At 41.6% G+C, this 27,319-nt stretch overlaps 1 protein-coding gene across 3 annotated transcripts in view; it reads left to right on the forward strand.

Annotated features, from left to right (window-relative positions):
• The window catches only part of cfap36 (cilia and flagella associated protein 36), a 31,569-nt gene extending 4,959 nt beyond the window's left edge, over positions 1 to 26,610 (forward strand). Inside the window, exons 4-12 of one of the 3 annotated variants that reach the window (XM_037781434.1) lie at positions 3,646 to 3,760; positions 3,876 to 3,963; positions 8,718 to 8,877; positions 10,970 to 11,059; positions 12,308 to 12,413; positions 12,708 to 12,889; positions 22,283 to 22,426; positions 22,830 to 22,937; positions 25,514 to 26,610. In XM_037781434.1, coding sequence (XP_037637362.1) covers positions 3,646 to 3,760; positions 3,876 to 3,963; positions 8,718 to 8,877; positions 10,970 to 11,059; positions 12,308 to 12,413; positions 12,708 to 12,889; positions 22,283 to 22,426; positions 22,830 to 22,937; positions 25,514 to 25,597 — 1,077 coding nt within the window. In that variant the 3' untranslated portion in view covers positions 25,598 to 26,610. The remainder of the gene's footprint in view (positions 1 to 3,645; positions 3,761 to 3,875; positions 3,964 to 8,717; positions 8,878 to 10,969; positions 11,060 to 12,307; positions 12,414 to 12,707; positions 12,890 to 22,282; positions 22,427 to 22,829; positions 22,938 to 25,513) is intronic. The other 2 variants (XM_037781436.1, XM_037781435.1) reach the window with 2 other exon arrangements.
• The last annotated feature ends 709 nt before the right edge of the window (positions 26,611 to 27,319 follow it).

The raw sequence follows: 27,319 nt of genomic DNA on the forward strand, positions 1-27,319 counted from the left end.
CTCTTCACCTGTTTAAATAAAACCAGAGTCAGTGCTGCATCAAAGCAAATCTTTAATTAAACTCTAAATATGGTTTTAAGCTGAGGTGACTTTCCTTTTCTGAACAACTCCTAAAATCATTTATAGCAAGTTGCCACAGCCACAGATTCAACCATTACATTTCAGTTTCATTTCACATTTTTTGACAGTTCAGTCATAAAAAGCCTCAACTAAATTAGCATTGACCAATTCCAATAATTGTAGTTTTAACTGTATAAAAGATGACCTTTTTCAGCATGTTCCTATAAAGCAGCAGGTGCAAATAAATTATTAAGAAGTATTTCATTCACATAGTGGGGAAGAGAAAAGTCCTCACTTTTGCATATGACTTATGACTACGTACAAAGCCACTCAAGTCCATTAATCACCTGAGGGCACGTGAGTATGCTCTTCCTCTCATGCACCGTCCCACTTTCTTTGGCTGACCACCTTTGCCATCTTGGTAACACTGGTTGGGTTGATTCCAGGGAAACATCTGAAATCACAAAATGAAAATAATTAATGAAAAAACTGCACTCACAGCTGCCCTACAGAGAGAGCAGAATTCATCAAGACAAGCTAATTATTTGCCCGTTCAATATGAAAAACTGCAAAACAGAAAAAACAAAAAAATTAAGCAAATTATTTTCAGTATCATTTCAGTTGGGGGGCTATGTCCATACAACTACATCACTACTGGTTAGTAACTTGTACAACCTTGTGACAAAAAGTCCAAACTAACCCATATGACTCTGTTTTCCAATACAAAATGACTTCTTTAAAGGTCCCATATTGTAAAAAGTGACATTTTCATGGCTTTTATATTATAAAGCAGGTTTAAGTGATATATAAATACTGTGAAAGTAGCGAAACGCTTAATCCATGGAGAAAATACACACAGCCCCTATTCAGAAACTGAGCTTTTGAAAACAAGCCGTCAGGATTTCACCAAATCTACAATATTTAGACCTTTTCAAAGTTTTAAACGTAAACATTATAAATGGGTCCAGTTTTTTTGCCCGTTGCAGTGTATGTGAATGACATCAGCTGACAGGAAGTAAAACATGGACCCAAGCGTTGCCTAGCAACGCAGTTCTTTTGCCATTCCATTGAAATGTACTAAAACGGAGCGTTTCAGACAGAGGGTTAATACAGGTATATTCAGCAGACAGTAGGAGGAAAAATAAGTTTTTTTTAAACATTAAAGTATCTAAACATGTTCTAGTGGAAACACAAAGTACAAATATGAACCTGAAAATGAGCATGATATGATATGTCCCCTTTAAAACTTACAGCACATTCTTACATTTGAATGAATTCCAGTGTTCCCGATGCTTGCTCCTGGTACACCAGATTTGTTAGAGTTGTAAAAGCTCAAAAAGAGAACGCTGCCATTCTAGCCGCGAAGTTGGGATGTGTAGGCCCCGACCACCTGACCCTTGATGCTCAGCACTTCACCTAAACATGAATAAACATATGGTTTATATGTAAATGTTTGTTCTATTGCATTCCATATGAAACATCCGCATGTCCTTCATAAAGTCTCGGTCTTTACAATGTTTACAACAGATACAAAAAAAAAAAACTGCATACACTACCTAAGACATTAAGTCTCAGAGAGTCAGGAAGCTGCAGTGTTCTTTTGTCGTCAGCTGCTGTTGCGAACACCTAAAAGACAAAGAGAAAATACATTCAAAATTGACAGTCATTGTTCTCAGCTCAACTGATGACTTAGCTCACTTGAGCTAACTAAGCTGCTAAATTAGCATAGAGCTCATGTTGAATCCCAAATCTGTTAATTTTTAAAATACCCCAGAAAGTGTTTAAACACAGTCACATACGCAATCACATAAATGACAAATGTTTCCACCTGAAAATAATCTTCATTGACGTGTGTTGGTGATCACTGTGCCTTCAGCAGTAGCGGTCACTGCCCGTGGTTTCCCTCTGCACCTGTAGCTAAAGGATGCAAAAGTTACAAAATACACGTCATGTTGATTAGCCTCACATTTGGTTAACATTACTGATAATGTTGGGCAAATTTTAACTGCTTAACCAACACAAACGATGACTGTCAAGTATAACATGAGCTAATATCTAACTCAATATCAGTGATAACTCTATCTCTGCCAACATCCGTTCCCCCTTCTGTTTACGGTGCCATGTCCTTCGAAAAATGTCCCCCGAAAGACTGTTATCCTGAAAACAAAAGCCCACTGTTGTTTATTTAACTTGGCTCATAGAAGAGCGGTTAAAGTTAAATATCAGCTGAAATGTTAAGTATTTCTTTAGGAGTCATACAAAGCCATACGCTAGGATTTATGTTAGGATTTATACTTTACCTGTTAAAGGTCCCATATCGTGCCCAGGTTCATACTTGTATTTTGTGTTTCTACAAGAACATGTTAACATGCTGTAATGTTAAAAAAAACAAAAAACTTTATTTTCCTCATGCTGTCTGCCTGAATATAAATGTATTTACCCTCTGTCTGAAACGCTCCGTTTTAGCTCATTGCAACTGAATTGCGTTGCTAGGCAACAGTTTGGGTCCATGTTTACTTCCTGTCAGCTGATGTTATTCACATACACTGCAACAGGAAACAAAGTGGGACACATTTAGAATGTTTATGTTTAAAACCGTGTAATGGTCTAAATATTGTATATTTGTGACATCACAAATGGACAGAAATCCTGACGGCTTGTTTCAAACGCACAATTTTCTGAATACGAGCTGTGTGTATTTCTCCGTATATTGAGCGTTTTGATAGTTTAACAGTATTTATAAAGCACTTAAACCTGCTTTATAATATAAAAGACATGAAAATCTCACTTTTTACAATATGGGACCTTTAAATTGAGCAATACGTTACGGAGTCTGGAAAACACCATAGTGTAAGGCTGGCCAGCAGTTACTGAACTCCCCCCCCTGTCCTGCAGGCTATAAGGCTAATGCATGTAGTTAGCTAGCTTTAGCTTCTTCACTTTAACTTTAGCGTTAGTTAGCTAATGTCTGCTAAAATATAAAATATAAATATATACATACGTTTGCATAAAGCAAGCTTATTTGCCCACTCCCATGTTGATAAGATTAATACTTGAGAAATCTCCCTTTAAGGCACATTTTGAACAGATACAACATGTGTGATTAGTCACGATTAACTATGGACAATCATGTGATTAATTGCAATTAAATATTTGAATTGATTGACAGCCCTATGGTGAACATGTTTCAAATACTGAACCGATATCAAACAGATTGTAATTTTCAAATTCACAGCCAGTGAATGGCTGCCAAAGGTTTTCAAATGTGTCAAAATCTCAAAAAAAAAATTCTACGAAATATTCTTTAGACCTCACCTCAGTGATCTTGACCAGATCGAGTAAGGCCTTCTGGATAAGTTTGATACCAATAGCTAACATTTATAAACTGATCTTTAACTTACAGAATGATAAATGGCATCAAAGAGTGTAGCAGCACCCACATGTACTGTGTTTCTATAGCTGTGTATACGGACCTGTTCTCTACAGTCACAGAGGCTTCTCTCGACCTAGTCATAATGCAGTTCATTCGTCATTCTCTTGTGGGCACAGGGACTTTTCAAGGTCTCATATGTTTCTGTTGTTCAGACGGTGTTCCTGCCAGTTCTGGCCACAGACGACTTCCAGATATTTCGCTCACTGATGGTCCAGAAGAACATGGAGCTGCAGCTTCAAGCCCTCAGAGTCATTAAAGAAAGGAACGGTAGGCTGGATTAACACACGTACAGTACATGCACCCAACACACAAACAAACAAACAAACCGGAAAACACTAGTGATATAGCTGTGAGTAATACTGTATGCCTGCTCTGTGTGCAGGGGCCCTGCCAGAGTGTCTGACTGATGGCGTGGACGTGATGACAGAGTTGCAGGATCAAGAGATGAAAATCCTGCAGGAGGTTCTCAAGTAAGACACCTCTTCTCTCTCTCTCTCTCTCTCTCTCTGTCTCTCTCTCTCTCTTCTGCTCTCTGTCTCACTCTCTCGCTATATTTCGTGCTCTCTCACACACACAAACTGGACTGTCCCCCTTTGAGATTTTTAAAGGGTTATCTTAAATATCTAATGTAAGGCTGTCAAAGTTAACGCCATAATAACGCGTTAACGCAAATTCGTTTCTTATTTCTTTAACACATTAACGCAACTTGGCAATTTTTAGGTTGTAAAGGGCTCAGTTTTAAAGCCAGAGTGAAGATACTGGCATCAAATGAAACTAGAAAAACCTAAGGAATCAATTGGTACCACCCATGTCATACTTACTCATTGCAAAGGAGACTAAATAACGCTCCAAACTTACGTTACATTTTGGCAAGGATAAACTAGCATTGCCTCTCTGGATACCCACGAGTCTCCCCTTTACAGACATGCCCACTTTATGACAATCACATGCAGTTTGGGGCAAGTCATAGTCAAGTCAGCACACTGACACACTGACAGCTGTTGTTGCCTGTTGGGCTGCAGTTTGACATGTTATGATTTGAGCATATCTTTTTATGCTAAATGCAGTACCTGTGAGGGTTTCTGGACAATATCTGTCATTGTTTTGTGTTGTTAATTGATTTCCGGTAATAAACACATAAGCTTGCATAAAGCAAACATATTTGCCCACTTCCGTGCTGATAAGAGTATTAAATACCTGACAAAATCTCCTTTTTACGGAACAGATAAAAAATGATGGACAGTCTTTTTGACAGGTCTTGAATTATTATCCAGCGAAGTTGAAATTGAATGTGCATGAATGATAGATACGAAGGTAGAATCAAACAAATATTATGATCCCTGAACTGTGGAGTTGTGATGTTATGGGTAGCAATGGTGAGTTAGCTAATATCTTATCCTCCTGTGGCTTGACTTTTTACTCTCTTAAAGGAACAGTGTGTAGGATATGGCGGTATCTAGCATTGAGGTTGCCAGTTGTTGTAAGAGTAGAGTGCTTAGAGTGTGTGTATACGTGGGAAGTGAGTGGTGAAGCGAAAGAGAGAGAGCAGCGGCGACGGGAGTGTGTAATGTTATCGACTCCGGCCCAAGCAGGAAAAGGTAACAGTGTTTGGACTGTTCGTTCTGGGCTACTTGAACATGGCAGACTCCGTGGAGAGGACCCGTTCCCTATGTAGATATTAACGGCTCATTCTAAGGTAACGAAAACAGGATTCTTACTATCAGGTGATTATACACTAAAGAAAACATACTTATTAATATTATATTCCATTTCTGCCAATAGATGTCCCTAATGGTTACACACTGATGCTTTTAATTCTGATGAAAATCACAAAAATCAGCTGCGTAAGATTGCAGTCATTGATAATGTTTATGTGATATGTAGACCTAGTCTGATCTTTCAATCCTCAACCTTTTATGAAGCTCACTGATATATTTATATCATTGCACATGCAACAACCTACCACACTAAATAGAAAATAATGAGTTTTTCTTTATGTTTTTAGGCTGAAATATTAAAATAGACATATTCTGTAAAACTTCTTACAGTTTAAGTCAGTAGATGTGAATTTATGTGTATTGTTTTTTTTTTTACTAATTAATAATTCAGTCATCATGTACTTAGATGTCAGTTTTTTTCCACATTAAACTGCTCAGATATTTCCATATTTTCTCTCTGCGTTCATTGCCTTTACTGTATGTGCCCAGGTGTCTAGAAGCTCCTGCCCCTGCTCTCTAATGGGATTTTGCTAGTGGCAGCCTGACCCAGTAGAGCACACTGAGTCTAATGGGACTGCAGTTAAGCTCCTTAGGGTCCAGCTAATTTAGATTGGAGGGATTGACACTAAACAAGCAACTGAGAAAAATATTGCTGCTTATCGGCGCTGCGTTATTCTGCATTTTCAGTGTGATCTGAAAATCAACTTGGAGAGACTTCAGAAACTTCAAGGTACTAACAATTTTACCAACAAACTCATTGTCTTCTGGGATACATGTTCTGACAATATATACTGCCAATACAATGCTTCTCTGCTACTGACTTCCCCACAAACACTTGATGCACCATGAAGGAGTTGTTTTCCTTAGTCCCTAACTGCAACTGCATTACTATACCATGACAACATACCTTGAAACGGTAACTAAATGTTTACTGTGATGGATTTGGGTTACCAATCTCAAGCAAGTTTCAAGTCTGGTTAGAATAGTTTTCAATTTTTCATTTTTTATTTTATTTTAGTTTTGACGTTTCAATTTCATATAGTTTTTAGTTTTAGTTAGTTTTCAGAGTGACTTTGCAAGTTTTGATTTAGTTTAATTTAATTTAGTTTTTCAGACAGCTTTAGTTTTAGTTTTTAGAGATTTAGTTTTAGTTTGTTTTTGTGTGGGCCAGGTATAATGTGTCATAAGTATGTAGCTACTGGGGCTGTCAGTCCATTAAAATATTTCATTGCGATTAATCGCATGATTGTCCATAGTTAATTGTGATTAATCCCACATTTTTTATCTTTTCAAAATGTACCTCAAAGGGAGATTTGTCAAGTATTTGATACTCTTATCAACATGGGAGTGGGCAAATATGCTGCTTTATGCAAATTTATGTATATATTTATTATTGGAAATCAATTAACAACACAAAACAATGACAAATATTCTCAAAAATATGCTCAAATCATAACAAACTCAAGCCATAAAGTGGACATGTCTGTAAAGGGGAGACTCGTGGGTACCCATAGAACCCATTTACATTCACATATCTTGAGGTCAGAGGTCAAGGGATCCCTTTAAAAATGGCCATATCAATTATTTCTCGCCAAAATTTAGGGTAAGTTAAGAGCGTTATTTACATCAAGATACCGATAGGTTTAGGTTTCCTAGTTTCATATGATACCAGTATAGGTAAAGGAATGTCCACAATGTTTAATGTTTAATGTTTAATCTTTGCGCTACTTTAGTGAAGCAATTGCAACATAGCGGAACATCTTCTGGAATGCCAATTCTGTTCAATTACTGTGGTTCAATGACACAAGAGTCCTTTTTTTGGTTGTAATATATTGTAGCTAAAAAAAAATTAAACTGATATGGAATTTACGTTCATTTTTATTTTATGTTTATAAGTTTTAACCAGGAAATATTGTTTCAGTTTAGTTTTAGTTTTTCTTTAAACGATATATTTTTTATTTAGTTTCAGTTTACTGAAATGTTCACTATTTCACTGCTTATTTTAGTTTTGGTTTCAGTTTTAGTTTACTATAATAACCCTGATATTGACATGACTTAAACCCAGTGGTTTTGGGAGTTTGTGGGAAAACTACATGCACTGAAAGAAGATCCTTAGTTAGGTTAAATCTTCAAATAATAAATATATGCTTCATTCTGTTAGAGAAGCTATTGATAACATTGAGCCCCTAGAAGTTGTACTCTCACTTCACAACAAGTGGTTGCCAGTTCGTTACACAATCTGCATATTTAATTGTTGAGTGGAGTGAGACTCAGACACGCGATGCCAACGTTGTCATACTATTGTCTCACAAGCCTCATTAGAACCGTCAATTATCTTCCACAGAGATAAACAAAACATTCATTTTGGACCCGTCAACATTTTTGAAATGCTTAATTCACAATTATATATATTTATTTTTTTAGGAAAAGCGAATATTTATATTATTATTATTTGGCACCTCTCTAAAAGCTCTGGGTGTATTATTATTTTTTGTATTGTGATTATTCGTCTACATAAAAATGAATGTAACCATTAATTAGATATTGCTAAATATACAACATGATTTATAGAAATTCTTTTCTCCAGTGCTGTAAACTCTGTTAGAGCTCAGGTACACAGCAGTCTCATGTCTGGTTGCCCACTGCGTTGTGGGTAGAGTCCCACTTGAATAAGACGGTTTTAGGCTTGATTGACAGTCCACATTTTTTGCTGCGCTATTAATATCTCAGTCAGTCCTTTTTGGATATTATAAATATCTCTACAGGATTTCTGACAAGGCACAGTCACAGTAACAGCTGGAATGACGAGGACCAAAACTCAACTATACTGTCATTCATTCCGTATTGTTATAGTTTGCATTTCTTGACAGACAGACAATAAACATCTGCCAAACAAACAATTTTAGGCAACCATCTTTTCAATAGTCACATATGGCTCTAGTTGAGTAATTGTGGGCACTTGTGAAAAGACACTAAGCCATGTCATGATGGTGTTTCTTTTATTGTTTGACATCATTTTATCAGCCTCATAAAACACCTATCATGCTGATTTTGTACAGCTTTATTGACCATCCTTTTCTTGCTCTCTTACATCTCTCTATGTGTACACCTACTGGTAAATGCTATGCGGAAGTGTCCCCTAAGGCAAATTAAGTTGTTAAATAAATCAAATTAAAGGATCTGTGTGTGGCGCCCTGGTGATGCCTGCGGGCATGACGTTGCTGTCTTATTCTAGTTTCTAGTCCATTTGTGCCATCCGCCAAAGGTTAAATATACAATAGAACCTGCTTAACTTGTAGATTAGTCTAGCTCTTATCACCCCTGGGCAACTAAACATACTCCGAAGCAGTCCGAGTGGGCTGTTGAATGCACTGTAGCAGGACCAGTTCAGGCACTGCAAAATAAATCACTTCTGCTTGAGCTAATTTATGCATAGCAAAAAATTTAATTCAATTATCCCTGAAATCTAATATTTCTTTTTGTCTCTCCTGCTACTTTGTCCTCAGAAAGTCAAAAGAGGAGTATGATGAGGAAATGTCCAGGAGGCTGCTATTAGAGGAGGAGATTGGCTCCACCTCCAGCAGCTGCTCTGATAAGCCAATGGCAAAAAGCAGTGAAGCCCAGAATACCAGCTCTGCTCCAAGCCAACAAAGCAACACTGCCAAGGTAAGACATCATGAGCAGTGTGAGCCAAGTAAGACCTGCAAAACCAGCAGAAACTATGTGTTACCTTCGTTGGACTTTCATCTCACGACTCAGATGTATAGACCTGATACTACCAATGCTTAATGGTTATTTCCAACATCCCTTTTCCCCTTAAAGCCGGTAGATAATCTGTGAGTCAAGTTCCTCTGCCTTCACCTAGTGCTCCTAATGGCAAGTCTTCACCGCGCCCAAATTAAAGGTCCCATATCGTGCTCATTTTCAGGTTCATACTTGTATTTTGTGTTCCTACTAGAACATGTTTACATGCTGTAATGTTAAAAAAAACGTAATTTTCCTCATACTGTCTGCCTGAATATACCTGTATTTACCCTCTGTCTGAAACGCTCCGTTTTAGTACATTTCAATTGAATTGCAACGGAATTGCGTTGCTAGGCAACAGCTTGGGTCCATGTTTACTTCCTGTCAGTTGATGTCATTAACATCCACTGCAACAGAAAATAAACTGGGACACATTTAGAATGTTTATGTTTAAAACCGTGTAATGGTCTAAATATTGTAGATTTGTGACATCACAAATGGACAGAAATCCTGACGGCTTGTTTCAAACGCACAATTTCTGAATACGGGCTGTGTATATTTCTCCAAATATTGAGCGTTTTGATAGTTTAACAGTATTTATAAAGCACTTAACCCCGCTTTATAATATAAAAGACATGAAAATCTCACTTTTTACAATATGGGACCTTTAAAACAACCAATCAGAGCTGAGCTGTAGCCAAGCAGTCTCTGGGCAGCTGTCAATCACTGCCTCGCGAAACTTGTGAATTTCGATCAAACTATCAAACTAGGCAGCGCTGATCAAATATGAATCAAGATTACATCTTGTATTGTACTGTTTAGCTGTAAAATGAGAACGTTTGCTCTGCCGGTGGGCGGTGCTTGGTTTTGTCTCGACTGCTTTCAGCATAGTGGCCGGGTCACAAACTTTCTCATTTTACAGCTAAATAGTACACAAAAATATGTTTCTGAAAACATTTTAATGCGAGAAATAGGCATTACAGTAACAGAATCTCGATTCATATTTGATCAGCGCTGCTGAGTTTCGCAAGCTGTAATAGAATGCTACAGAAATGAGTCCTAAAACCCAGAAATGAGTTAGCACTTTAGCACTTCTGGTTCCTTCGTTTGGAAGTCAATGGGTTTTTTTTTTAATGGGTTTTTAGTTGGATGCCGGAAATAAGGTCTGTGGTTAACACAAGCTGACGAGATTTTAACGTTTTGTTCTACGATATAAAATACGTTAATAAATACCCCTCTTGTGAGTCTTGAAGCCTTTGTGTGTCTTTAAGAAAGGCGGTTACGAACAAGTGGCTAAATGAGACTACTAAACATCATCACGCCGACTCGTCCTCCTCTACAGCCTCGTTGTGTATACTCACGCTCATGTGACCGTGGTGTAGTTCATTTATAGCCTAACTTTAGCTTTCTACTTCTGGTGATTGCATTCACACTTCAAAAATCATATAACTGGTGTTCATTTGTGAAGATTATTTTGCTGAACAAAACATGTAAGCATCATAAAGTCTGTAATCTGTTTGCCACAGAGCTCATTTTCTGCAATAATCCAAAACCCAATGGAAAAATCCCCTTGGTTTTTTGTCGGGGGAACCAGGGCGATCCTAACTTCCTGGTTGGCCTACAAAAATATGTCATTCCTGCACCACTCTATAGGCATTACAGTAACAGAATATTGATTCATATTTGATCAGCGCTGCTGAGTTTGACCGTTTGATCGGAGTTCACAAGTTTCGCAAGCAGTGATTGACAGCTGCTGTAAAGACAGCTCGGCTCTCTGATTGGTTGTTTTCCTTCAGCGCTTTCCTTGCAAATGCCATTAGGAGCACTAGTAGGAGGCAGAGGAACATGATTGAGACTATCTGTCTCATGCACTACTGTCAGGATATAGTGACCGTTTTTTAAAAATAACTTTTTTTTATCATATTTTCTCAAAGTTACCAATGTTTGCTTTAAAGCTCAATCTCTCCTTTATAATGTGACACTGTCTCCAATGTGCTACTTATTCCATGCTAAGACCAAAGCGGAGGGGAATGGTGACAGCAGCCGCAGCAATGGTCACCACGCCCCACTAGTGAATGGAAACACTGCCACTGAATTTAATCTGGTAACTGAACCATGTTAATCAGCGACCTCGTAGTAAATATGCCACAGTTTGCTGCCCAGTCTAAGGATGCATTAATACCATTTCAGCTGTATCTGTAAAAGCTAACAGAGTGAAGAGGTAAATGTTAAACTGAATATATGTAAATTTTGGCATGGTAGGCCTGTTCCTGTTAACAGGCAAGCATCAGTGATTTTGTCTGATACCAAAATATACATGTTGGCATGATATTCCAAACCTAAGTATCAGTGCATCCTGAGGGCAGACAGTAACTTTTCTGTTTCCTAGCCTGCATAGTAGGTAGGTCATGTAGAAGCTTTGTAGTTTTAAAGCCTGTAAATTAGGTCGCTTGTTGTAGTATCAATAGATTAAAAAAAACATTTGCTGACTGCAGGGAAATTGGTAAGTGTTTCTTGCATTTTACACGCTATTAACAATTTGATGTGAAACATTGTCTTTAAATGCACATACTGAGTCTTTCACCAGTCAGGATTTTCCCTGACCAGTTAGGTACCAGTCAGCTTTACTATCAGACGCTCAGTCAAAGTGCCTGCCTGGTGAGGTGGCAGCAAAATAAGAGAAAGTGAATCAAGTCAATTGGGAAAATGTGGCTCATGTTTTTCAGTATGCTACAACCTCCGAAACATCGACAGCCCTACTTTGAATGTTTCCCTTCGAAGCCCAAAAGCTTGTATTGGGGACAGCCCTAGTTCTACAGTAATGTGTCTGTACGACACACTAGTGCCTACAGGTCTACAATCTGAGGACTGTATATGTTGTTGTAGCTGCGTTAGCATGTTGCAGTTAGAGCTGCAACAATTATGCAATTAATCGATTAGTTGTCAGCTATTAAATTAATCTCCAACTATTTTGATAATCGATTAATCAGTTTGAGTCATTTTTTAAGAAAAAAAAGTCAAAATTCTCTGATTCCAGCTTCTGAAATGTGAATATTTTCTGGTTTCTTTACTCCTCTATGACAGTAAACTGAACATCTTTTAGTTTTAGTGGACACAACAAGACATTTGAGGGACGTCATCTTTGGCTTTTGGAAACACTGATCGACATTTTTCACAATTTTCTGACATTTTATAGACAAAACAACTAATCGATGAAATAATCGACACATTAATCAATTATGAAAATAATCACTAGTTGCAGCCCTAGTTGCAATAGTGGGCTGAATTTGATGCAGTGCTTGTGTCATCTGTGCTACATGTATATTAATGCCTGTGGGTCCCTCCCCTCCAGGTCAACGGCAAATCTGTCACAAAAGAAGAGAGCAAGACGGCTGCTCCAGGAGGCGGAGAGAAGAAAAGAGCAGCGAAGAGCAGCTCCACGTCTAAACCCACACCAGGTATCCCAGAAGAGCTTCAAACCACCAGCTTCTCTTCTTTTTGTCTTATTATAACTCAACACCACATTTAGCTGGTTTATGGTTTTGTTTTAATCTTGAGAAAACTCTGAATAATACAAATTATAGTTTTCACAACCTTATTGACATACGAGGGAAAATGTGGAGATTATTTGTGTTCTATTGATGTTGAGGAAATAAGCCACATGCTATTGAGGTCTATTTTTATAGTGTCATTTTTTTAACACACAACCAAACTGAGAAAGTTCCCAAGCTAATTTGAACGTGTGTGTGCAGAATGTGGCAGTAACGGAGTGGAGTCCAGAGTCCTTCCAGCAGTGAGAGCTCCAGTGAGGTCCGGTGAACCCTCCGTCAGCCTCAGTCCTGGTACCAAGGAGCAGAGCAGCAGCAACCAAACTGCAGCCGAGGCCTGGCTGGAGGAGGCACACAGGGAGGCTGGCTTCTCTAAGCCATATACTGTGAGTCTTTCCTTCTCCATGTTTCATTTAGCACAGTCCTGTGAAGTTGGTTTTTAGGATATCAAATTTCGTTCTGACCAAATTAAATTCAATTAAATTCAATTTATTTTTGTATAGCGTCAAATCACAACAGAAGTTATCTCAAGACGCTTTATATATAGAGCAGGTCTATGACCGTACACCATAGTTTAGAGACCCAACAGGATCCACCAAGCGCACTGTGGCCAGGAAAAACTCCCCGATTACTGGGAAGAAACCTGGAGCAGAACCGGGCGCAGGGCGGGCGGCCATCTGCCGAGACCGGATGGGGAGAGAGAGAGAGAGAGAGAGAGAGAGAGAGAGAGAGAGAGAGAATCAGCCACAATAATAGCCTAGCAGCTGTAATAGCTAATAGTGGATGTAAAAGAGTGATAATACAACTATCAGAATTGATATCATTGGGTCATCTTCAGACGGGCTTTCAAGCGGAGTTTCCAGCTATCTCAGTCCACCATACATCTGGCTAGCTCGCCAGCACTGTCCAGCATCTCTCCTCAGTACGTCCATGTGTGTTGGTGTGGGACGTCCCTGTGATCGATGCCCGTGCGTTGGTTCCCGCAGCATCAGCATGCTTGCTGGGAGTTCTTGATGTCTTTGGCAGTGACCGAGAAGTGTTAGTCTCCAGGCTACCACATTGTCACTAAGTGTTGGTAATCCCTCGTTAGCATTGGTAGTCCCTCGTACAGACGTAGTTAATTAATGATGGTAGCAGTTGGTATCAAGCAGGCACCGGACGCGGTAGCAGATGCAGCCACAATACCGGAGACAACCAGATCCAGGTGAAACCCCGCTCCAAGTGTACCCCTGCTCCAGGTATAACCTCGCTCCAGGTATGACCTCGCTCCAGGTGTGACCCCGCTCCACGGTTACCTGCGAGACAAGGAGGCACAAGGACTCCCGGGAAGGAATGAAGTTAGTAACAACATGGACATGGGACATGAGTATATACAGAAGGAGAGGGGAGCTCAGTGTGTCATAGGAAGTCCCCCGGCAGTCTAGGCCTATAGCAGCTTAAGTATAAGCGTTATCAAAGAGGAAAGTCTTTAGCCTACTCTTAAATGTAGAGAGGGTGTCTGCCTCCCGGACTGAAACTGGGAGCTGGTTCCAGAGAAGAGGAGCTTGATAGCTGAAGGCTCTCGCTCCCATTCTACTTTTGGAGACTCTAGGAACCTCAAGTAACCCTGCTGCATTCTGTGAGCGCAGTGCTCTAGTGGGGTAATAGGGTACTATGAGCTCTTTAAGATATGATGGGGCCTGACCGTTTAGCGCTTTGTAGGTGAGGAGGATGATTTTAAAATCTATTCTGGATTTTACAGGCAGCCAGTGTAGAGAAGCTAATACAGGAGTAATATGATCTCTTTTTCTAGTTCTTGTCAGTACACATGCTGCAGCATTCTGGATCAACTGGAGTGTCTTAAGAGACTTATTGGAGCAGCCTGATAATAAGGAGTTGCAGTAATCTAGTCTAAAGGTAACAAATGCATGGACTAATTTTTCTGCATCATTTTGACACAGGATGTGTCTGATCTTTGCAATGTTACGTAGATGAAAGAAGGCAGTCCTTGAGGTTTGTTTTATGTGAGAGTTAAAGGACATATCCTGATCGAAGATAACTCCCAGATTCCTTACGGTGGTGCTGGAGGCTTGGGCAATGCCATCTAGAGTAACTATATCATTAGATAATTTGTTTCGGAGGCGCTCAGGGCCAAGTACAATAACTTTAGTTTTGTCTGAGTTTAACATCAGGAAATTGTAGATCATCCAGGTTTTTATGTCCTTAAGGCATGCTTGAAGTTTAATTAACTGGTTGGTTTCGTCTGGCTTGATCGATAGATATAATTGGGTATCATCTGCATAACAATGAAAGTTTATACAGTGTTTTCTAATAACATTGCCTAAGGGAAGCATATATAAGGTAAATAGAATTGGTCCAAGTACAGAACCCTGTGGAACTCCGTGACTAACTTTGGCGTGCATGGAGGACTCATTGTTGACATGTACAAACTGAGATCGATCTGATAAATAGGACTTAAACCAACTTAGTGCAGTTCCTTTAATGCCAATTAAATGTTCCAGTCTTTGTAATAGGATGTGATGGTCAATGGTGTCGAAAGCAGCACTGAGATCTAGCAAGACAAGTACAGAGACAAGTCCTTTGTCCGATGCCATTAGAAGGTCATTTGTAATTTTCACTAGTGCTGTCTCTGTGCTATGGTGCACTCTAAATCCTGACTGATAATCCTCCAATAAATGATTGTTCTGTAGAAAGTCACACAGCTGACTGGCAACTGCTTTCTCGAGTATTTTAGAAAGAAAGGGAAGGTTAGATATAGGTCTATAGTTGGCTAGGACCTCTGGATTGAGAGTGGGCTTTTTAAGAAGAGGTTTAATTACAGCTACTTTAAAGGACTGTGGTGCATAGCCTGTTAGTAAAGACACATTGATCATATCCAGTAAAGAGGTGCTAACTAAAGGTAAAACTTCTTTAAGCAGTCTAGTTGGGATGGGGTCTAGGAGACAGGTAGATGATTTAGATGAAGAATTCAAGTGAAGAACTTCTTAATGTGTCTGTTTCATATTTTTAGTTTGCACACCACCAGGTCAGATTAGCTGTAGAAAATATTAACTGGTTATGAAACAGTCTCAATTTAATAGTGATGCAAAGAACGTATATTGCTAAGAAGTGTGCTATGCTTACTATTATAACTATTTACTTACTTTCTTATTTATTTATTAAACTTTTTGCCCGGCCTCTTCCCAGAGGAGCATAATGGGAGCGATGGACATAAATGGAAGTTAGAAAAATCTAGCACAAAGATTTCTCTCAATCTCAAACATTTTCATGTCGAGGACCTCCAAAGTAGACGTCCAACAGACCACAGAGCATGGATGTATAACAGGTTGTGTCATGTGTGTTTGCCCTGCGTGTTAGTAAATAGCCTACAACTACATTAAGTTCTGTTGATGTCATGCTACTATCGCTACTAGCTACTGGCCGATAGCCAGTTGTTTGGGAACAGAGACGTTAATACATCCACCACGGTACAGGCTGACAGCATACAGCCCATGGGTGTATTATAAGATAATAAAAGTGATGAATTACAGCCAATATATAAATTATTACAGCCGCATACAGCTAGCAAGAAGCTGGCAGAACCGGATATGTCATATGAGCGTGCAGGGCGGTGCAGTGCCGTGGGTCTGATGACCGTTCATTATGGCGAGGAAAATAACTCTGGACCAGTGGCGGCTGGTGGATTTTTTTTTGGGTAGGGCCAATCAATTTCAACAAACATCCTAGTACGATTCAATGCAAAAAAAAGGTATCAAAAACGCATTACTACTTTGCAGTTACATTTCTATCATTTATTCCAACACTGACATAAGGACATCTTATTCATACAATTCAGTATGTTAATATAACATACGACAGATCATTTATAAAGGAACTTTGCTCTTCTGTCCTTCTGAGTGGCAAACCTCTCAATGACCTTCTTATTGAAGTCAGGCATGTTCCTGACAAGTTTCTTCTCCATGGAGAGCATAGCCAGAGCATTAAGGCGATCCTGTGTCATGGTGTTTCTCAGGAAGGTCTTGATCCTCTTCAATGTAGAGAAGCACCTCTAGGATTCAGCTGTTGTCATGGGTGTGGTGATGAGGATGCTGAGGAGACTGACAGTCTCTGTGAAGGTGCTCTGAAGGTTGTTCTCCATGAAAAGCTGGTATATGGGCACTGCACCACTGCAAGCCTTGAACTCACTGTTCTCATAGATATGGGACAGTTCTGTTTTGAGCTTGTCCTTGTTCAACATGGGGTAAGCCTGCACTGTTGTTTCAAGCACCGACTCAGGGAACGTCTCACTGTGTTGTGGGAACAACTCTCCATGCAACAGTGTTGCGCTGACGAGGTGCTGGGTGAAGGAGAACCGCTCCTTAGCTTGCATCAGGATAGTATCACATACCTGTAAAAGATAAAATCAACTTAAATTTGCAATAAAGCTATTTTGATGAAAGTGATTCTGATTGAACACATGCTTATGTCCAAGTCAAGTATTTCAAAAATACAATGTATGTAAAATCTTATAAATAACTTTAGATGATGGGAAATTATAACTACATCATCAAACTGTATCAGATGGTCAGTTACCAACGTGTCCTCCCCTTTTCAGGAGACAATCGACTATGTTATTGAATATTTGACTACTTCCTGTAATTAGCATGTGCTGTGCATACACACCCACATAGTATATGCATGTGTGTATAAAGTATTTATATTGACAACTACATCACAACTTACCTCTGTAGCCAGCCTCTGTAGCTCTCCTGGTCCCAGCATCCTGCGCTTTTTGGGCTGCTGGTCAGATCCACTGTCCGCACACAGAGAGGAAATGGAGGCCCTGGTCCAAAAAATAAAGTTTAAGTTGCTAACTTGCCATCTTCAAAAACAACTAGGCCTCTTCTAGAAATTGACTTGGTGGACACCTGAATAAGCATGTTATTGCAAATTGTGTTTAATAACTAACTGCATTCTTTTTCCTTTTAAAATATTTAAACAAATATCATTGTGAAGTTTTCTATCATAATCATTCACTTTGATGACTAAGCCTATTTAGGGTTTTACAGATTGTTGGACATGAGCAACTCATCTTTCTAACAACAACAGCTTTATCAGCTAGTAGTAAATATAGTTATTTACCTGATTTTTGGAATGCTGTCTGTGAACCTCTGGACAAGTCCTTTGATGAAGACAGGGTCGATGTTCCTCTTCTGCAGCTGGTTGAACAGCACGTCCACATTTGGCATGATCTTGTGGAACAATGCCAGGAAAAAACAGAAAGTCTCGTCTTCAAGCAGCCTCACATAGCTCCCGGCCTCTCTGACAGTTGTGGGATCAAATTCCGCAGAGTCTATGATGGTCTGGAAACACTTCAGGAGGTCATCCTTGTGCTCGTACACAGTGTTTACAACGCGACTCTGGAAGTTCCACCGTGTTACGCAGGCTCGAGGAAGTCTATGCGCTACCACCTGGTCCAGCACGGTGGTTCGCTTGGGTGACTTGGAGAAGAAGGCAGAGAATCCACCAAGCTCAGAAAAGAAAGTGTGGATCCTGGGGATGCGTGCTGTTGCCTTTTGCATGATTAGGTTCAGCTGATGCGCGTAGCAGTGGACGTAGTGAGCGTTTTTGTAGACATCCAGTATCTTACGCTGCACACCGCCGGTAGCTCCCCTCATGACGGCAGCCCCGTCGTACGCCTGGGCAATAAGTTTGTCTGTTTGTCCGGGTGGGAGTATGGTGCTCAGCCTCTCCATAAGCGCTGTAGCGATGGTGTCAGCGGTCGCGTTCTGGATGGTGATGTACTCGAAAAACCGCTCTTGTACATTACCGCTAGCATCTATGTAGCGTAGCACGAGCACCAGCTGGCAGTGGGTGGAAATGTCCGTCGTCTCGTCCGCTTAAATGGCGATAAAATCCGCGTTTTTGACTTCCTCCAGAATGTAATCCCTTACAACCGACAGCATGCAGTCCAGCAGCTCGTTCTGTACCGTCTTCGACGTGCCTTTGAAAACCCTGGCTGTCTCGAGGTGCTCCTCCAGCACACTGTCAAGGGACGCTACAAAGTCCACAAGTCCCTTGAACACGCCGGGGTTGTCCGAGGAGTCAGTCTCGTCATGCCCACGCAAGGCTAACTCAAAAGCCCCGCAAAACTTGACACAATCAATTATTTTTGATAAAATGTGCCGGTTTTTATCCACCTCCTCATTGTGCTTCTTTACCGCAAGCCTGTGTCCTTCGTCCAGCTGCATTGCAATGTTCACTCTGCCTAGCATAGCTAGCTTCACGGAGTTATCTATGTGCATCCTGGTGTTCTCGTGTTTTCTTATTTTTTCAGACAAGTGTTTCATGTCTCTTACTCCCGTCTCTGCCCATGCTGAATCTGACCCTGTCGACTTAAAAAGCACGCATGGGAAGCAAAATACAGCATTAGCTTGACTGCATCCAGCTAGCCAGGCCTTCCTCGCGTACCAGTCTTTACAGAAGCTCCGCATGTGTGGCTTGCCTTGTACGCCGGTCTGTTGTTTTATGCTGAGTCCAGGAGGTTGATCTGGGCCCAGTTGTTTCACCAGGAGTTTCTCCGCCAAAGTCCTTCTCTCAAACGGGTCTTGGAGGAGAGATTTGATCGAGTTAGGGTTGAGTCTTGCAAGAGTAGCGCTACTAGTGCTTGGCTGTTCCATTGTCAAGATCACGCGAGAACTGACATGAGCCCTGACGAGAACAGAGAGAGACACACGTGAACGTGAACGTGAACGTGCGCCATGGGCCAAATCAGTTTGGCCCCCCCGGAAGTCTTTTTTACGGCGCTGATTGGATGAATTGTATGTCATTCATGCTTGTAATCATATATCTTTAATCAGTGATTGGCTGTACTGCTTATTAGACCCGCCTTCCTTGGGCCAAATCCATTTGGCCCCAGAAAGTGCATGTGAGCAGCTGAGAGGTGCACTAGCAGAGAGTTCAAGGAGGAAAGCAGATATTTGGCGCAGTTATCCTATTTTACAAATATTACGGGTATATTCCATAGGTCAAAAACACACATATTGACAATTTTTATAATTTTTATAATTTTTATAATTAATAATTTTATAATTTTTTTTTTTTTTTTTTTTTTTTTTTTGGTGGCTCAAGGTGGGTGGGGCCAGGCCCCGTGGCCCTCTATTGGCCGGCCGCCACTGCTCTGGACTCAGCTGTTAGTTCATTTTACAACTTCTAGGACATAATGATTTAAATGAGGGCTATTTAAGTGTTCGTACTTGGAGGCTGATTTACCTCAAAAGAAAATGGTCTCTTTATACATCCATGGCCTCAGACTCATTGGCGTTTTTCACTCCAAAATGGCGGCAGCGCTACTGCACCGCCACCTAGCGGCTGTTGTCAAAAAAGCACGAGAGTTTCGTCTCTTTGCTTCTATACCCTTTTGAGTGATGCCTCCTTATGACCTACATAAGTAAATAAGACCATCAGCAAGAATATTGGCTATTTCCCCACAAAATCAGACAAAACGAATCAAGGCACGCCGGTCCCCACAGGGAGACACCCCGCTGCTGGAGACCCAGGCCGTATTGCTGGGCCCGCTGGAGGAAAGGGAGGCATGGGAGAACCAGAACCAGGACTGCTCAGGGCAGATTGTCAGACCCTACTGCAGTAAAATGAGAGGTTTTCTAAGCCGTGGAGCACACATCCAATGTCAGGAGTGCGTGGCGGCTGCGTCGCGTGGTGGCTGCGTGATACACGCGTCTGGTGTTCACACTAGCTGCGTGACGGCTGCGTGTCTGCTGGGTTTCTGCTGCCGCTGTCAGCCCTTTCTTTCTACATAGAGTTTGCCTTTTAATGGCCATTTAACTTCATGATAAATGTGATTTATATTTATTTTAGACAGAAAAAGGTTAAGAAACGTGTGGTAATAAGTAAATAATAGTAATAATCCACAATTAAAACTCCGTACTATATTCATTCATGGAGCTCTCCAAGTCACTGCATGTTCTACAACACTGTCCGGCATATATTTCAGAATAAAAGCCTTGTGTTAACAAATGAAGGAATTCTGTGCAAAGAAAAAACGTTTGAGGGCTTTTATTTCGAAATGAAAGCAGGAAGTGTTGATTTAAACCCCATATTTATCAATTCATTGAGCTCTCAAAGTGACTGCGTGTTCCACAGCACTGACTGTTCATATTTCAGAATAAAAGCCTTGTGTTAACAAATGAAGGGATTCTGTCTATAGAAAAAACGCCTGAGGGCTTTTATTTTGAAATGAGAGCAGGAAGTGTTGATTTACAAATAAGTCTTTACTTTTTTTCATCTACGTAACATATTCTACAGATAGACCTCGAAACTGTAGTAAAGTCTTGCTGGTATGAAGTCAATATACAGTCACTAGATCACTTTCACTGTCTGTGACATATTCTACAGATGTCTAGACATTGAAACTTTACTAATCTTGCTGGTATGATGATAATATACAGCCAATAGATCACCTTCCCTGTCTGTTGCTGCAGTGAGACGCAGCTGAAACCGCGCGGCTCGCGTGAAAAATAGGCGAGACCTCTATTCTATAAAATAGATGCGCGTCTCATGCGGGCAGTGTGGCTGCTCTGACCTGTTAACATGGATGCCGAAATAATAAACAACACGCCACGCAGCCGCCACGCGCTCCTGACGTTGAATGTGTGTCCATCACTTAAAAGGACTGTGGTGCTCGGAAAAACTACCGCTTTTGTCCACAGCGACCGCCAAAATGAACACAATACGAAAGTTCCTCGTAATAACTTTAACCTGGATAAGTACAGGAATCGAGAAGAAGAGGATATACATTATTGATCCCCGGGGGGAAATTCAAATTTTGACAGCAGAGATCACTTCAGTGCATAACAAACACATTTAGTACAACTTAGAGTTTCTAGAAAACACAATGTAAAATCACACTACAATGATTTAACTTACAACTTTGGAAAACAAATATTTAAAAACATACATTGTTTCATTTTTTTCTTTCTCCCATTTTTTTCTTTCTCCCATTTCTGCGCCAAAATCCCAAATACCTTAATTTTTAGCAAATTAAAATAGTTGAAAAAGAGTTAACTGTGCAGAATTCATAATGTAGCTTGTGCATTCTCAGCAGGAAACCGATGGATTGCCTACTCCGGGTAGGGAATGAGTCCTTACCCCAAGTGAAGGAGTTCAAGTACCTCGGGGTCTTGTTCGCGAGTATTGCATTCGCTTTACCGCACCATTGTGACAAAGATCTCGATCCACCGGTCAATCTTCGTTCCTACTCTCACCTATGGTCATGAGGGCTGGGTCATGACCCAAAGAACTAGATCGCGGGTACTAGCGGCCGAAATGGGTTTCCTCAGGAGGGTGGCTGGCGTCTCCCTTAGAGATAGGGTAAGAAGCTCAGTCATCCGTGAGGGACTCAGAGTAGAGCCGCTACTCCTTTGCGTCGAAAGGAACCCGCTGAGGTGGTTCGGGCATCTAGTAAGGATGCCCCCTGGGCGCCTCCCTAGGGAGGTGTTCCAGGCACGACCAGCTGGGAGGAGGCCACGGGGAAGACCGAGGACTAGGTGGAGAGATTATATCTCCACACTGACCTGTGAACACCTCGGGATCCCCCAGTCAGAGCTGGTTAATGTGGCCCGGGAAAGGGAAGTTTGGGGTCCCCTGCTAGAGCTGTTGCCCCTGAGACCCGACCCCGGGTAAGAGGTTGGAGATGAGTGAGTGTGAGTGAGTGAGCTTGTGCATGGTTTGAGTCGTACTGGTTCTCCTCCTGTTTCACCTCCACCTCCACTTCCCTCCAGGAGCTGTCAGCGTCTCAGAAGGAGCAGCTCCAGCAGAGGGCGGCATATCTACGTCAGCAGCGAGACAAGCTGCATGCACTGAAGAAAGAACAGCAGAAAACCAAACAGGTGACCCCACCAGAGGAGGCACCCACCCCCGCCCCGGTAAGTACAGCCCGGAGGTCAGAGGTCAGGATCAACCATGTACATGGAGCATACCATGGCTGATGTTGTTAGATGTAATTAACTATTTATATCCTCATATTGGCCCATTAGAGTTGTTTTCTGGGGTAACACTGGCTTTGAGTTGTGTCTCTCAGTACTCACAGTAAGAAATTTTGCGAGGGCCTCATAATTTAGACTTCATATTTATTACATACTTTTCATTTTGGTCAAATTTTTATCTTTTAATTCCAAAACTACATTCCTGATTTCACCTGATTTTCTTTAACCCACATTTTCCTCCTGTTCTTTCTTTCTTTTTCTTCAAATCATCCTTTTGATTTATTTATTGGGTGGTTATTCTTCATCTCCCTCTGCCTGTTTCTGACCTGATCTGGCTTGTCAGGAGGCAGTGGGGCAGTCCCAGAGGAATGGGGCCTGTACCCCTCCTTCTCCTCTTCCTCCTGCTCCTCTTCCTCCAGCACAACTCTCTGCTAACTCCTCCAAACAGAAGGTGATCCATCATAATAATAATAATAATAATAATACATTTTATTTGGTGGCGCCTTTCAAGACACCCAAGGACACCTTACAAAGATAAAATTATACTCAAACAGATAAAAACAGGCAGACATGACAGAGACACATTTATGCAGACATGTGATGGACTGATGGACACTACAGAGAATATGCCAGTTTGAACAGGTGAGTTCTGAGGTGGGATTTGAATGTAGTAACAATGTCAGACTGCCGGATGTGAGGAGGGAGGGAGTTCCAGAGCCTGGGAGCAGTGCAGCTGAACGCCCTAGCTCCCATGGTGCTGAGGCGTGAGGTGGGGTTTGGTCAGAAGACCAGCTGATGATGAGCGGAGGGAACGGGAGGAGGTATACTCCTGTAGGAGGTCTGTGAGGTAGGTGGGGGCCAGGGTGTGGAGGGCTTTGTAGGTGAGCAGAAGGCTTTTATAGTCAATCCGGTATTGAACAGGGAGCCAGTTTAGTTGGATGAGAATGGGGGCACCGATACCACTTTACAGCAGCGCAACGTTAACCCTCGTCACCATCTTTCGGGTCCTCATGCTCCACTTCCGCGACGGTGCGGGCGAGACGGGCCGGTGGTGTGCCCGAAACCGTGGGCCAGGGATCCCACCTTAGCTGGCGCACGCCAGCCTATATTTTCATTGCTCCACGGGGTTTTGCTTGCACCCTCTGACTCGCGCGTGCGTTAGATTCCTTGGTCCTTCTTTCAAGACGGGTCGGGTGGGTTGTCGACATCGCCACAGGCCTCTGGCGCCTTTTACATGGGCCGCGGTATGACAAGGTTGGGGCGCACTGAGGACTGTTCGCCCCAGTCGACAGTCACACCGGGAGCAGGGAGCCCCATCATGGTGCGGCGAGGTCCAGGCGGGGAGCACTGTAAAACTGCGGTCGGGAGCCACTTTCGCCCCAAGCCTTTCCAAGCCGACCTAGAGCCGGTCACGGCGCACCGCCTCGTATGCGGGACTCCCCAGCCTGCTTTGTGTCGCTCACACCCTCCAGTTGGCTGTTAACAAGGGTCTTTTGGCACAGAGAAGTACTCGTATTGGTACTCGGTATCGGCGAGTACCCAAATGTAGGTACTTGTACTCGGTCTGAAAAAAAGTCGTATTGGTGCATCCCTAGCGTGGATTTCTGTGCTGGAGTGAGACATGAATGGGCGGAGTCTGGAGATGTTGCAGAGGTGGAAGAAAGGATGACATCCAGGTGACGTTTTTTATGTGAGGGAGCAAAGGAGAGAGTGCCGTCTAGGGTGACCTCAAGGCTCTTGACATGGGTGGCGAATGGAACGGAGAAGCCATCAATGAAGAAGTTTGGGGCAGTGGTGTTTTGTGATTTGGAGAGGTTGTGCCTCTGTTTTATTGCCATTGAGCTTTGAAAAGTTCCTGCTCATCCAGCTTCTAATGTCTTGTAGGCAGGTGGCGAGGGAGGTGGGTGGCAGGGGGCCGGTGGGTTTTGTTGAAATGTAGACCTGTATGTCGTCGGCATAGCAGTGAAAGTGGACATCGTGATGATGGAGGATAGTGCCAAGGGGAAGGAGGTAGATGATGAATAGTAGTGGACCCAATACTGACCCCTGGGTGACCCCTGGGGGACACCCAGTGAAACAGTAGAAGACCTTGACCTGTGGTTGCTCCGTTGTACATATTGTTGTCTGTTGGTGAATTATGAAGAAAACCATGAGAGTGCAACACCAGTGATTCTAATATCCAATATTGTTTAAGAGTGGGTGTAATTGCAGCAGCTTTGAGGGTGGGGGGTACAATACTGGTGGTGAGGGAGGAGTTAATTATTGTTGTGATCATGGGGGAGATGGAGGGCAGACAGGCTTTGACGAGGATAGTGGGGACAGCTGCCTCCGTCTCTGTCGTCTCACACGTTTCATTATTAATTATTATTCAATATATCCAATTAATATTTGTTCACAAATTTAAAAAGAAGTTATGCTGAACAGTTCCTTATTTGATTATTATATAAGGGCGTGAACATTGTATCATAAACTACAGCGCCCTCGGTCGCATTTTCTTTCAAACTAATTGGGTTGCAGATATCTGGATCTGGTTCAGTTATGAGGCACTTTGGGCAGATCTGTTTTGCCGGCTCTGTTTGCTGTGGCTGCAAACGTCATGAAAAACACTCTGCTTGGGTGATCAATTTATTTTTTTTAAATTCTGAATTTTAGAAAACAGAATAGGGGCAATAGTCTGGAAACACAAACATTTTTCCATACTCTCTTTTCTTTTTTCCATACTTATCCAGACCTGGAAATAACAAAAAATCAAATTCCATACTTTTCCATACTGCGTAGGAACCCTGATTTTATTATTTCACACTACTTTGAAAACCCTGACAATACATGTGTAGCATAGCCATATTTCCAATACCAGCTGCTTGTGTTTAGTTTTCTAGCTAATCATGTATACACGTGTGCTTGGTTGTGTTTCAGTAGTCACTGCTGCTTTTTCACTCCAACACTTTGTCTTAAGCCCCTGGTGCTGATTGTTATCTTTTCTATCCGGTTGTTAACCCTGCTGCTTGCTCTGGTCTCTTTACGCAGGAGATATCTGCTGAGGAGAGGAAGAAGCTTCAGAAGAGAAAACATCTGGCCGACAAGCTGAAAGAGGAAGTGATCAAGAAATAACTTCCCATCTAACTGCAATATTCTCATTATGTCCTATCTGTTAACTCACACATGGCTTCCTTTACACCGCCTCCTTCAGCCAGATAATTCACTCTGCGTAACACTGATCAGGGTTTTTTTCCAAAGAAACACAAACGTCATGAGATCTTCCTACTTCAAAGTTCTTTTCATTGCTGTAGTCTAACGGAGGGAGGAAGGTACATCTCTGTTTATATTTTGGATGTACCGGTATGTGGCACAAGTATTTTAGCATCTGTTTGGCTGAGAAAGTTCAGAAAACACACAGACCGGTCAGGCAATATGCTGCCAGTGTTACTAGACTTGAGTGGAGAAGAAGATGGCTTTTACTTTACATCACTAGACACACCTGTGTCCAAAGCACTCGTTTACTTTAATGTCATTTTTTCTGTGTCCAAATTCTAAATGCAAAATGTATGGACAATATAGTGCCCTCAAAAAATCCCACATTGGAATGAAAAATGTGTTCACAGCATGCACACTACTTGCTATAAATCTTACAATGCAGTGCTTCACTATTGATAGTGTAACTGTTTATTATGCAACACTACGCTGGTGGGTAATGGATAGAGTAAGCCATTGACTGGTGTCAAGGAGTGATTTTGGACACATCCCTGGGCTTGTTTCTCTTGTAGACAACACTCACAAAGGTCGTAAATGTGGTGAAACACTAACTCAACATTAGGCACAACTGGCCCTGGAGTCGTACCGGTGAGTTCAGGGTTAATGCTGGCGAAAGAGTTTTATGTCGAGGAGAAGGTGACATTAGCTAGCACAAGTGTACAGTCTTGTCGTTAGCATTCCCAGAGGGCAGAGGGCAGCTGGTCCATCATGAAGCTGAGAACGCTGTAGCAGCTCATCCTAGTCAAAGAGCGCTGTGTAAGTCGAACACACTCATGTGATCACGAAGGGGCCAAGAGGACAGTGTGTCGCTTTCTACGAGGAATGCAGTATTTCATGTACGCTGTTTAATAAATCACATTTTATAGAAACAAGCTCGTCTCCAGACTGTTTTTTACACACACGCCCCCTTATTGGATATCAGTTATCGATCGGACTGATCTGATACACGTCAACATCACTGGAGTTTTATACCGTAGAGAAGACAGATCACAGATTAACAGTTTTACAGTTTAGTTGTCTTCTGATTCACCGTCTAGTTATAATCTGTGTTAACTGTAGGTGTGAACAACAGACGGACCATGTTGATGGTGAAGTGTTCCAGGAGCAGAAGGACCTGCAGTAGCTCTGCTTCACACACCGCGGCTGAAGGAGTCTGTTACTGAAGGAGCTTTATGACACCTGACAACTTATGTCAGACAACTTTCTTCAATCATTAGAAAGAGTTTTCTTTTCATGATCTGTTATTTCCCCCGTTAACTTTTATTAAGGATCCAGTTAAAGTCAGAGAGAGAAGGAGGGTCTGTCTTTTACACCTTTCACATCATTTATCCTCATTTCCATTCAGTCACATGAGGCTGATAATTCCTGAGCGTCGGGTTTGATATGAGTTACATCATTTACATTTTCCCTGAAACATTCAGCCTAATAAATAACTTCTAGTGTCAGAATATGAATAACTACAGACGCTAATAATGAATAAATAATATAAAGATATTGTTCCAGTAGAGATGATTCCTGGTCCTCTAAGCAGGACTCAGTCCACAGTAGAAATACAGACTGCAGCTGTTATTCATTTGCAGG

This window comes from Sebastes umbrosus, chromosome 10, assembly GCF_015220745.1.
Source record: "Sebastes umbrosus isolate fSebUmb1 chromosome 10, fSebUmb1.pri, whole genome shotgun sequence".
Lineage (NCBI taxonomy): Eukaryota > Metazoa > Chordata > Actinopteri > Perciformes > Sebastidae > Sebastes > Sebastes umbrosus.